Below are 13,565 nucleotides of genomic sequence, written 5' to 3' on the forward strand. Positions count from 1 at the left end.
CATACTGTTTCAAAAAGGGTGGCTTGAGTTCTATATAAACTCAAGCATCCCACGTGTCTAATAGAATTAAGAGAAGAGTTTTCTCCAATGTCTTGGTAAAAATCTGAGTCGTGTCTTAAAGGTAAATAATATATGAAGTTCGCCAGAGTCCGAAGATTGAAGTGCTTTGACTTCGGATTATAAATTGTTGAATCCTGTGAGACGAACGCCTACCGAACTACAAGCAAAGAGTAGGGGCGAAACTATGTCTTTAGGACATTGCATTTATGCAAGTCTCAATCTCAAAGTTTGTCAGTTTTTCTAACTTTCTCTCTAGTTGTTTATATTAATTTTGTACACATGTGATGTTGTGAATCTTTTTATAATAATTATTATTGTAATTGTTGTTATTTTCATATTTTCTAATATTGAATACCCATAGATTCATTAAAAGAATTAAAATTCCTTAAAATTCCAATTAAATACACCTCAAAAGAAATATTTCAAGATGTTCATAGATTTGAGTACAATGAGTGTACACGTACGAGGATCAATTCGATCACAATACTCTCGGTCAAAACATCACGAAGAATATCCGGTGTTTCCTCAAACCAATACAAAAGTATTCTATATGAAGAGAAAAACCATGTTCAAACCAATACCCTAAATCATAGCTTCACATTTTCTATTTTGGACCCAAAAGCAATTCGGGCCCATCTCCCTAAGTAATTTGGTAGAAGCCCAGGTCTTCAGTCCACTATGTCTTTCACTTGCAAAACTGAGTTGCGCCCTAGTTTTTGTTAGCGTGAGTCAAACATATTTTGTATTTATTTTGAATATTATAATTCTCTTCTTATTAGGAATTTCTTGTATACTTATTGGAATCTATATCACCCCTCCTAGAGAGCAAAATACATTAACCCAAATTATTTGACTAGTTTTTATCTGTTTTTCGTTCTACATTTCAGTTATGGATGAATCTCCAACGTGAAAATCATTAACAAATGCGTTGTCTTAGTTCACTTGGACAATGCGTTGTCTTAGTTAAGTGAGACGATGCGATTCGCTCCCAAAATAGAGTTAGAGTACGATCTACATGAATCGCCATCAAATTTCAACTAAGTCTAAATGAGCTGATATACCTACCCCGTTGCAAATTTTCATAACTTACGTTGTAGACAACCGATATTGATATATCATCAAAATTTTCATAAATTTGCATATCAATATTTAAAATATTAGTTGTGCCCTAGTTTTTGTTCACGAGAGTCCATATTTAATATTATAATTCCCTTTTTATTATTTAGGTAGTTTTCATTTGTTTTCATTCTACGTTTGATTTATGGAAGAAACTCCATATTTAATATTATAATTCCCTTTTTATTATTTAGGTAGTTTTCATTTGTTTTCATTCTACGTTTGATTTATGGAAGAAACTCGAACGTAAAAACCACAAACAAAAGTATGGTTTTAGTTGAGTAAAAATCACAAACAAAAAGTATGGCTTTAGTTGATTGGGACAATGCGTTGTCTTAGTTAAGTAAAACGATGCGATTCGCTCCCTGAATAGAGGCAGACTGCAAGCTACAAGAATCACCATCAAACAAGCATGCATTGTTCTCCCGGGCTCATAGCATTGGCTTTGATAAATAACAAATGAAATATTTTATAAGAATTGGTAATATTTTACAAGATCTGATGATCCAAAAACAAAACTAGAAATAACAAAAATCCCAGGACGGGGAAAAGCAGTAAAAAGAATATTCGCATTCAGGAGTTTACAAGTGTCGGTCCAACACAACACGAGTTGGCAGACCGAGTCAATCTCCAACCCCTAAATCAGTCAACGCTTCTGTCTCTCACTGTTTCCGCCTGTCTCCGCCGTGTAACCCGTGATTCAAACTATCCCCCAAAAACGTCTTCGCCGCGTCCAAGCTCGGAAAATAAGTCGGCTCCAGAAATATCCGACTCAGCGAGTCACACGCCTCCGGACTCACCACGACTTGGTTCCCCTTCGCCTCCAAGCTCCCCATCAACACCACCAGCGCCTGCTTGTACGCGTAGTAGAATCGCTTCAACGCCGACTCAATCGCCTGAAGCGCCTGCAGCAAGTGGATCTTCTCCGAGACGGATTCCGAGTCTGACTCGGCTTTCTTCTCCGAGTACAGCCTCATCGCCGCCTCCTGAATCCTGGGCCCTCCCTTGGGGTCCACCTCAACACCCAGTATGTACGGCACCTTATGCCTCAGCTCCTTGCAGAGCTTCGTCACCTCCACGAGCGCCTTCGATCTGAAGCAAAACGACTCCGTATCGTCCACTGTCTTGATCCGCAGCTGGTTCTTCAGCCTCAGAAAATCGGCCGGGTCCATCAGAAGGTGAAGATCCTCTATCTCCGCGAGGAGCTTCCATATCCGTTCGATCACGTAACAGTCGCTCGCGGCCTTTTCCAAGTCTCGAGATTCGATGCGGCTTACCACGCGCATGAGAAGCTCCCGGCAAACGTGGACCCACGACTCGAGGACCTGGTGCGTGGCGTACACCGTCTGGTTCTCGTAGTTGTCGACATGGGCGTCGTACGGGCTCTTCCTCAGGGAATGCAGCTCGCTCGGCTTGCATACGGCGTCGTAATCCAGGTTCGGCTTCCCGGCGAGGTTCGGCTCCCCCAGACCCAACGAGTACGGACAGTTACTCATCTCGCACTCGATCGAGTACAGTATCTTCTGCGCCATCCCTTCCGATTTCTGCCACGTGGCGAGCCGAGGTAGCAAGCTGGCCTCGCTGGTGCGGCTGACCACCGTGTGCTCCCCCGAACTCCACACCTCCGCCATGCTCCCGTCGCGGGCCAGCTCCCCGTTCGACGTGCTGAGATCGACGATCGGCGCCAATCCGCGCGTCTCGCTGTCTTCCTCGTCGTCCTCGATCAACATCGCGATGAGCTGTATCTGGCTGGTAGTGAGCGACTCAAGCCGGCGCTTCCACTCGCGCCGGTTTGAGTACGGTCTAGGGTCGGACAAAACGGTCGAGACGAACCGGAACGAGATTTCGAGAGCTTGGAGAGCCGGCTTGAGAATCGACTCGTTTTTCCACGATGGAAAGTCGTGGGAGCTCCAGAACTCTCGGAGCTCCGGGAGGCGGAGGTAGTGCTCGTAGGTGGAGCAGGACATTTCGGAGGCGGCGGAAATATCGGTCTGAACTTGGGCGGCGGAGCGAAACGAACCGGGAACCGAGACGTGGAGCTTGGTGGAGAGTTTGGAGGATTTGCTGGGTATGTTGGAGGAGACCATCTTTGCTTTCCAATCTAAATCTACCATTTGAGACTTGTGAGAAGAGAAATGAATTTTGAAAACGTTTTTTTTTTTCGTTTTTTGAGAACTTTTGGATTTAGGATTTGAGTTGTGTTTGAAACGAAGGAGAGAAGAGAGGGGGGGTATTTATAGGGCAGCGGGAATTGGGGAGAAGAAAAGGCGTGTGGAATTTCGGGGTGGTGGGTGGGCATGAAGAACGACGAATTTGAAAGTCGTTTTTGGAAATTAAATTTAAATAAATTTAAATATATATATATATTTTTTGGACACTTGAACCTTATCCATATCACCGTCTGCTTGTCCAATTTATAGTATTTATTCATTCATTTTCTTAGTGTATTATATCGGAACAGATCATTTTCACCAAATTCATTAAATTAAGGGATTCAGACTTTTGAAATTTAATCTAACGGTTAAAGTTATTATAACTTTTTAAGAAATGACTTGTTTTTAACAGTTCGATCAAATTTTAAGGACTTGGATTCCCTGATTTGGTGGAAAAAATCCGAAGAAGATCCATTTCTTATTATATCCGTGTACATAAACAAATAATTGTATTCTAAAGCCATCATGTTAGGAATTGTTTGGAGAGTGCTTTTAAATAATTGAAAGTATTTTTAAAGAAAATATTTTTGAAAGCAAGTTTTAGTAAAAATACAAGTTAATTTTGAAAAAAAAAAAACACTTGAAGTACTTCATTCAATGAGCACCATAACTGTGCTTCTTGCAAGAACACTTCAAACGCTTTCAGAACCCAAAAATAATTTCTCTAAAAAACGCTTTCAGTCATCAAAATACACTTCCCAAACAAGCCGTCATTGTTTTATTTAAAGACATTTTTTTTTTAATATATTCTTCAAATGAGACATATTAATTTGGTGATATGTGTATTATTATATGCGTAATAGTAACATAATATGACTGTGTTTATGATGTACGAAAAATTTCTCAAAAAATGGAGAAAATAAATAAAAATTAGAAATAATGAAGAATAAGAAGAGGAGGAAGGAAACTGCGTATATATGTTTGAAATGGAATTGTCGAACGTTTGACTTTGGTCAACGTTAAGCGACGTCCATGATCCATCTACAATGCTAAACTGTTTTTTAATTCTTCTTTCGAAATAACACGTTTTCTTTCTGTCTCCAACTATACACCCGACTTCCTAATTTTAATGACAGCTTTTTAAATTGCCTTATTAGGTAATAATAATTACGCATTGATTTACGGCTATATGTAATTTTCTTTGTTATTTTTTTTATTTTAAAAAATGGACAACTAGTGGCAAGTCATGATTATCTATTCTTTTCGAGAGCTGGGAAGACTCACATAGGCATTTTAGTTTCCTCCAACCACAAGTCTAACTTCCACACCAGCAGCGGGTTTCGAACTCAAGACCTCTCATTTTTAGTTTGAAGGAAGCATCGTAATCCGTTATTTACCACTGGACCACCAGCTCGTGGTTTAATTTTCTTTGTTATTGATACTTGGGTGAATGGGGAACAATTTAGCTGACTGATTTCAAGTGGTAATGATGCTCATTATCTTATTTACCGTTGTTAGATAAGTTTAAATTTGAAATTTGTATAGTAAATGAACATAAATTTTAAATTTAAACTCATATATGGTAATTAATAGTGTTGATGCACAAAACCGGAGGGGTCTTGAAACAATATAAATCCAACCGTGAATCTGCAAGAAAGTAAATAACACAAGATGTATCGTGGTTTACCCCAATGTTTGGACTACGTCCACACTTATGTTGATATTGTTTCACTTTGAATGGTGAATATACAAGAAGGCTAGAGGCAGTGTACTCTCTAGCTTATTTTCTGTGTTTGCCCTCTCTGAGGTGTTTTCTCTCTTCCCATGGCCTAAACCTTCACATTTTCTAATGAGGAGAGTGAAGAGTCCTTTTATAGAATAAAGGCTCATCACTTATTACGTATTTGCCCCTTCATTTATTACATAATTACATTTGAGTCATCCGAGTATTTATACGAGGTCTAAATACGGAGGCCCTAAATATGGTACAAACAGTAGTCCCCCAAGTGTTCAGTCAAAAGAGTCTTTTGGCTGGAGATTTGAAACTTAGTCCATGTGTGGGCCGAAGTAACTAGATGTCGTCTATAACTGATACTCGATATGAGGCGGTACTCAATGTGAAATGATGCTCAACTAGAAGTAGCACATGTTGCGAGGCTGCTCGGCTTGTGGCTTATGTTGCCTTGGTTGGCTTGGCTTGTGGTGTTGAAGGTGATGGAGTCCATTTTATAGAATAAGGGTTCGCTCCTCAATACATAAATGATGGGCTAGAGTTGATGCTCGCGGCAAGGTAGTTGCTCAGCAGGCAGCAATGCTCTTTAATGATGGTGAGGGAGTCCCTTTTATAGAATAAGGGCTCATTCCTCAATACATAAGTGATGGGTTAAGAGTCTCTCTCTAATGAAGGTGAGGGAGTCCCTTTTATAGAATAAGGGTTCGCTCCTCAATACATAAATGATAGGTTGGGAGTGATGCTCGCGGCGAGGCGGTTGCTCAGCTGGCGGCGATGCTCTATAATAAAGGTGAATGAGTCTCTTTTATAGAATAAGGGATCACTCCTTAATACATAAATAATGGCTGCTCTTTAATGAAAGTGAGGGAGTCCCTTTTATAGAACAAGGGTTCGCTCCTCAATACATGAATAATGGGTGCTCTCTAATGAAAGTGAGGGAGTCCCTTTTATAGAATAAAGGTTCGCTCCTCAGTACATAAATAATGGGCTAAGTCCCCCAAGTATTTTTCATGAGGCCCAGTTGTAGATGCCCTAAATATATGGTACATAGTGTAGTCCCCCAAGTCTTAAGTCAATAGAGTTTGTTGGCCCGGCTTGTGGCTTATGTTACCTTGGTTGACTCGGCTTGTGGCGTTGAAGGTGAGGGAGTCCATTTTATAGAATAAGGGCTCGCTCCTCAATACATAAATGATGGGCTAGAGTTGATGCTCGCGGCGAGGCGGTTGCTCAGCAGGCGGCGATGCTCTCTAATGATGGTGAGGGAGTCCCTTTTATAAAATAAGGGCTCGTTCCTCAATACATAAGTGATGGGCTAAAAGTCTCTCTAATGAAGGTGAGGGAGTCCCTTTTATAGAATAAGGGTTCGCTCCTCAATACATAAATCATGGGTTAAGAGTGATGCTCGCGGCAAGACAGTTACTCAACTGGCGGCGATGCTCTCTAATGAAGGTGAATGAGTCATTTTTATAGAATAAAGGTTCGCTCCTCAATACATTAATAATGGGTGCTCTCTAATGAAAGTGATGGAGTCCATTTTATAGAATAAGGGTTCGCTCCTCAGTACATAAATAATGAGCTAAGTCCCCAAAGTATTATTCATGAGGCACAGTTGCGGATGCCCTAAATATATGGTACATAGTGTAGTCCTCCAAGTCTTCAGTTAATAGAGTATGTTGGCTGGAGACTTCAAATTCAATCCATGTATGGGCCGAAGTGGCGGTTGTTCAAAGGTGGTCTTTGTATACCATGCACTGAAGCTTTGTAAGTGAAGCTTTCAAAGTTGGAGATTTTGTAAATGAAGCTTTCGAAGCTGGAGCTCTGTAAATGAAACTTTCGAAGCTGGAGCTCTATAAATGAAGCTTTCGAAGCTATAACTATGTAAATGAAGCTTTCGAAGTTGGAGCTCTGTAAATGAAGCTTTCGAAGCTGGAGCTCTATAAATGAAACTTTCAAAGTTGGAGCTCTATAAATGAAGCTTTCGAAGCTAGAGCTATGTAAATGAAGCTTTCGAAGCTGGAGCTCTATAAATGAAGCTTTCGAAGTTAGAGCTCTGTAAATGAAGCTTTCGAAGTTGATTGACATGAGTGAAGTTCATGGATGTTGACATGAGTGATGCTCATGAATGTTGACATGAGTGATGCTCATGAATGTTTATGTATGATTGACATGAGTGATGCTCATGTATGATGATGATTGTCATAAATGATGCTCATGTATGATTTTTTGGCATACGGGTTGTACTTTTGATTACCTGGTTGGTGATAATAACGGCATGTTGCTGAATAATTTTGAAGTACTGGACATACTTTTGATCACCTGGTTGGTGATAATAGCGATAGGCTGCTGAATAATTTTGGAGTACTTGACGTACTTTATAATTAGTCATCATGACACAAATAAAATAATAAGATATTAAATAAACAATGATATTGAGAAAACATAATGATGGGTTTCTTTCAAGCATGACCGACAGTAATTATATAATTAATAATAGAATGATAACAGATGGCAGACGGAATAAAAACTTATCTTTCTTTTGAATTTGGTGGTCTGTAGCTTTTGATAAAGCTTCATGCACGTTCTAGGCTGGGAAGGTTGCTTTTAGTAGTTAGCAGATGTTAGAGAATGGACTCATTACAGGACCGGACCACTTCTTTCCACTTTCCTCCTCAGCTTTTCTCCATCTCCAGACATCTTTTTTCTTTCTATATTCTTTTCTTCCCTTTTTCTTTTTTTCTGCTGCATTGCAGGTTTACAACATGGGTGAGCAGCGTAAGAGGATAAGCTTTGTCAGAAGCCAAAACGCAGCGTCTCGAAGCTCAGAGACTCACTGGGTTGAGATTCCAAACTCGAAAGATCTGAGTCGGGAGCTGGAATCATGAGATGAAGAAAGAAATGATCATTAATGAAGCAAGAAGCATCAGGTCCACCGTGTCTGTAGAGATACTAAAGACAATGTCTCCAGTTCTAGTGTCGATGTCGAAGAAGCCGACGTCTTGTTTCAGCACGGCCTCCAGATACTTCTTCTTCAGCGTGTTCATCTGCCTCTCACCGGTGTACATCCAGTATGCAATCTCTGCGTAGGATGTTATGCATACTATGAAACCGAGATACACAAAGTACAGAGCATACTTTGCTACTTCTGTGGTCATTTTCTGCAAATTCATTTGGTTTTCGCCGAACCCGCTAACCATTTCCCCGAACATGAGGAAGAACACCGACATGGAGGAGCCGTGCACGACAGCGCCCAAGCTTTCGAAGATCATGAAGAGCCAATCGTACTTGTCTGCAAAGGAGAACAACTGGAAAAAAAGGGCAGGCTCTGCTCATTCCTCTTCTCCGCCTCCGAGAATATCTTTGCCTCCGCCATTGCAGCAGCTCAGCTACTAATGGGTGGCCGGAGCAAACAATTAGTAATAAAGTGAACCTTGCCACCAGTTTCCTCTCGAAGCACTATTTGCATCGTCCTCACTGCCATCTTTCTTAGATGTATGATGCTGATGGGATTCAGTGGTCCCAGTTCTTGGACTATAATTTTCTTGGCCGCCATAATAGATAGATGAACTCAGGTTGCATGGATCTGCAGCTTCGTTTTGATACATATTGGAAGCTTTGCTGGTTTTGTTTTCTCCCTTATTATCAGAAAAACTTGGACTCTCGTACATACTAGCTTGATCTCCAAAGTCCTGCCTTCTCTCTTTCCCAACTCCCATTGAGGGGACGGGTGGGAAAATGGAGCCAAAGAATCCGGAAGGGGATAATGAAGAAGATGACGACGAGTCCTTGAGACTAAAGAAATGATCCAGACTCCTTGATGATGACGAAGAAGAAGAAGAGCCATGGCTTGCACCACTTCCCACTTTCTTCTTGTTCTCTATCGTAGTTAATTAGTGAACTGAAGCTAAAGCTGGTATGTTACAAAAGCTTCTTTCAGCTTTGTCAACCAACGAACATATTATAACTACTGCTTTTTTATAGTTGTTGATAGTTATCTCTTAATGGTCAAAGACTCGGAAGCAGAAATTGGATAAGGTTTGCAGAATAAGGATTCAGAAACCAACAACTTAAAGAGATAAAATTGGAGGGAGGGCAGATAGGAAGCAGGAAAAAGCACGTGAAGTTTTGCAGATGTCTGAAAATTGGCCGAGGAAATCGCATCGCTGAAATCCTTATGCATCTGCAGATTCTGGTCTTTTTGAAATCCCTGGTTACAGATCGAGTAGGATCTCGAGTTGTGTAGATTCATGGTGGACAGTTGTGAAGTTTTCACGGTGGTGAGATGAAAAAATGAAAGAGAACCGACATAGCTTTTCGTGTCGTTTCCCACAGAAGGCGCCAAATGTTGATGCACAAAACCGGAGGGGTCTTGGAACAACATAAATCCTATTGTGAATCTGCAAGAAAGTAAAGAACACAAGATGTATCGTGGTTCACCCCAATGTTTGGGCTACGTCTACACTGATGTTGATATTGTTTCACTTTGAATGGTGAATATACAAAAAGGCTAGAGGCAATGTGCTCTTTAGCCTATTTTCTGTGTTTGCCCTCTCTGAGGTGTTTTCTCTCTTCCCATGGCCTAAACCTTCACCTTTTCTAATGAGGAGAGTGAGAAGTCATTTTATAGAATAAGGGCTCCTCACTTATTACATATTTGCCCCTTTATTTATTACATAATTACATTGAGTCCCTCGAGTATTTATACGAGGTCTAAATACGGAGACCCTAAATATGGTACAAACAAATAGGATGATGAACGCTACCACTATTTAAGTATAAACTTTTATTTGATAAGGTTAAGCTAAAGTTAGAAAGGTAGTTTAATATTTCTTTTTCTGGATGTGTCTTACAATCTAATTGTTATTACAAATTACACTTTATCGATAGGTCGTCTATTGATTAGATAATTGTTTAATATTTCTATACTTTTAGCTCTTGAGAAAGTTTTTAATTTGTCAAAAATATGACGTGGTATATTATGTCATCATACATAAAGAGAGATACTTGAAAGTACAATTGTCTTTCATTAGATAATAACATGTGGTGTACCGTTTATTTTGAAGACATTGATAGTCTCTCCTAAGTTTCACCATGATAGGAGGATTAACATAAGGTTCTCAACCGAGGAAACAAGTTTGCATAGTTTTAGATAAGTCGAATCAAATACAATGTTTTTTGGAGGAGGATTGTCTGCCCTCCAAGTTCCCGTGCCCTCCCATGCCCTTCTGATTGTGTAGTCACGATTAAACCACGTTAATATTTTATATTATTATTCATTTTTATCTTATTATCTCTATAAAAAAATAATATAAAATATTAACGTGGCTTAGCCGTGACCACACAAAACAGGAGGGCATGGAAGGGCACCGAAACTTGGAGGGCAGACAATCCTCCTCCATGTTTTTTTGTTTTTTATTTATTTTTGTTTTTGTGGCCAGTAGTTGTAGCCGACTTTTAAAGAAGACCATTAATTTATTCAAGTTCCTTCTTTGGATGATTCGTGAGTTGTCCCTTCACAAAAATCGGTTGTCGTCAACATTTTATAAAAGGTCGTATCCAATGCACAATGCTCCCGCTTTACGCAGGGTCTGGAGAAGGTGACGTTTCCAAGAAATTGTGGGTAAATGTCATCAACATTTTATAATACAAGAAATTGTTTGTTGACGTTTCCAATTAATAAAAAAATCTGAAGAAGGTGACATGAGTTTATGTGGCCAGAATTCCGAATCTGGCAGGGCGGATGAACAAGGGAACCAAAGGGTTTCAGGATTACTCAGAATGTAAAAAATATAAATGTGAAGGTCTTTTGATGAATTTTCGAATGTTTGATAAGGATTATTTTTGTGTTTATTAAGTATTTGATATAATAACTGATAGACATATCTTGATAGATTGCATCGACAACACTCAACAAATACTCAATATCACTCATCAGAACGCTTCAACATATATTGATATTTGTTGACATGTGCGCAACATGGTTTAGCTAAAGACAACAAGGCAACTAAGTGATCGAAAAAATGACTCAATGAATATATTATTTTTTTTTAAATGCTTCGCACTCTATTTTTTATCTTGAAAACTTAAACATTTAATATTGAAACTCCAAATGTTCAAATTCTGAATTCGCCTTTGATTGTCAGTTAAGTTTGGATAGGATTAAGATGAGGGACACAAAGTCTGTCCAGACATTTAGGAAGGGAGAAGGAATACGACTGCAGCCGACTCCGGCTAATTTTATACCACGGCCTGTTTGGTCCGCCTACTCACATTGAATTAAAGAAAGCAAGTAAACGCCAACTGTGTTCGGAAGAGCACTTTGGATAGGATTGTATAGTTTGGAAGTGTTTTGCCTTCGTTAGATATTGGAGCCAATATTTAGTCCCATTGGCCATCGATATTGCCATATTAAGGTGATTAAATAAGGCAACTTGATTAGGGGTTTGGTTTCTTTTGTAATTACTCGATGCTAATGTCCAAAAAAAGTTATAATTATTTGTTACTCGATGCTAATGTCCAAAAAAAGTTAGGAGGGCAACACGAATATCCGAATTTTTTAGAGGATTATTTGTTAAGTTATAATTAAGTTTATTGAGAAACAAAATAGAGAAGTTTGTTGTTACTCTGATCAAAGTTTGTAGCATATCACGATTGATATTCTTTATGGAATACATAAAAAAAATAAGACAGATGAGATGAGATATTTCCTGCAATTGTAGTTTGTTGTTTTGTGTAGAATTTTAGAATTATTTTTTCATTATACACAAAATGCGACCACATAATGCACAAAATATGATCTCATACAAACATGAGCTGAAGTTTTAAAAGAAAAACAACAACGAGAGTAAAAAATTAAGAAAAATGTGTTAGATTAGAAACAAAAATATAGAGGTTTGTTGCTACTATGATCAAAAGTATGTAGCATATCACGATTGATATTCTTTATGGAATACATATGAAATGAGACATTTCATGCAGTCGGAGTTTGTTGTTTGGTGTAGAATTTGAAAACTTTTTTTTTTTTTTTTGTCATACAACGAAATGTGGACACATAAACACCTAACTCAAATATGATCTCATGCAACCTTATTTATGACAATCCGAACTCTCTTTGAGCTAATATCTGCAACAGTTTCTCTAGAATTTATTAGCTCTTAATTTATCTATTTTAATATTGAATGAAATTTCATGTTCGAACCTTCTTCTCTATTTTCAGAAAGGAAAAACAAACCCTAAAGGATTACGTGGTACGATTGGATTGAATAAACCCTTTTGAAATAAATATCCAACCACTTGGGAATCCTCAGCTACTGTCTTATTCAATATTTGTTCAATTACTCTTTTACCTGCAAATACAATATAAGCATTGGGTTCCCCAATAATGATATCTCCCAACATACCAAAATTAGCCATCACCCCGCCTCTGGTTGGGAATGTAATCTAGGGTTTGAACGAGGGATTTGGGCGTTTGCATGTTTTGCATTACACTCAAAGGATTCCAACGTTTACCCTAAAAAAATGTGTTTCTTTTGCATTGTTCTCATATTATTTATCAGAAAATTAAAACAAAACATATTAAAATACAACATTGGAAACATTCGTCATTTCCAACATTGCACGTTTCGCATTTGGTAAGTGAGAAAGAATTAGAAAAGGAAAAAGTAAAGATATAATAAAAGAAGCCAAATTGGCGGACTTTACATTGCATTTACACATTCATATCCAATCCAGACGACTCACACAAATAGTGGATAGTATTATTTAATCCCAAATAAACCAAGTGGCATTGCATTCTTCAATTCAAATTATGGGCATGCATTGCCTGCATCTGCACTGCACCTCCATCCTCCCGTTGGGGACTGTTTGGATAACTCATAACTCTCTCTTTCTATTTTAACTTGGACTCTTTGTCTCGTTCCCACTCCTTTCCCGAATCCAATCCAATCCCCCAAACACTTGGACTTTGGATTCGGTTTGACTAAATCATCCCGCGTTTACCGCCTTCAACTCAGCCACGTGTCCCCCATCCAGTTGCCCCACCAGCGCGAGACTTTCCAACTCGGCGACGCTTTTCTGGTCGCCAACCATATCTGGGGCAGGCGGGGTTAACCTCAAGTTCTTAACCATGTGAGACATGCACCCACCTCCCGACAGTGGCGTGACGGTCACGTGAGCTACCCGCTTCACATGTGCGTGGGACACTTGAGATCATCACTGCTGTGCGGCGGTGCCTAACGGGCCACTGGTGGTTGCAGCCATGTTGCGCGTACAGGAGTAGTAGTGGTGCTGTATGGTCACAGGTGACACTTGACAGTTGGGATGGTATTGGTTGGTTGGCTTAGCCGTGAGTTCTCGTGCATGTATGTAAAATTGGGTTCTTGTATGTGCATTCAACATACGAAAATGTATTCGCAGACGCAAGCGTCGCCACATTATTTAGGATTAATTTGCTATGGATTTGAGTTCGAATATATCTCTTTAGTAGAATATGTCTTTGACATGAAGCT

The 13,565-nt window shown here is 39.3% G+C and overlaps 2 protein-coding genes across 2 annotated transcripts; both read right to left on the minus strand.

The window, feature by feature from the left end:
* Positions 1–1,615: 1,615 nt before the first annotated feature.
* On the minus strand, positions 1,616–3,393 carry LOC126625664 (nematode resistance protein-like HSPRO2). The gene has a single exon (XM_050294694.1). The coding sequence runs from the start codon at positions 3,288–3,290 to the stop codon at positions 1,839–1,841; it is 1,452 nt and encodes a 483-aa protein (XP_050150651.1). The 5' UTR covers positions 3,291–3,393; the 3' UTR covers positions 1,616–1,838.
* A 5,078-nt stretch (positions 3,394–8,471) lies between these two features.
* On the minus strand, positions 8,472–8,948 carry LOC126614777 (uncharacterized; the record flags this gene model as incomplete). Its single annotated transcript, XM_050282440.1, has 1 exon — positions 8,472–8,948. A coding segment is annotated over one exon (477 nt), but the record flags the coding sequence as incomplete, so codon positions are not given.
* Between the last annotated feature and the right edge of the window lie 4,617 nt (positions 8,949–13,565).

This window comes from Malus sylvestris, chromosome 1 (assembly GCF_916048215.2).
Source record: "Malus sylvestris chromosome 1, drMalSylv7.2, whole genome shotgun sequence".
Lineage (NCBI taxonomy): Eukaryota > Viridiplantae > Streptophyta > Magnoliopsida > Rosales > Rosaceae > Malus > Malus sylvestris.

Bases quoted from the DNA above. Each gene is read 5' to 3' on its own strand.
- LOC126625664 (XM_050294694.1), bottom strand. From the start codon at position 3,290: ATGGTAGATTTAGATTGGAAAGCAAAGATGGTCTCCTCCAACATACCC.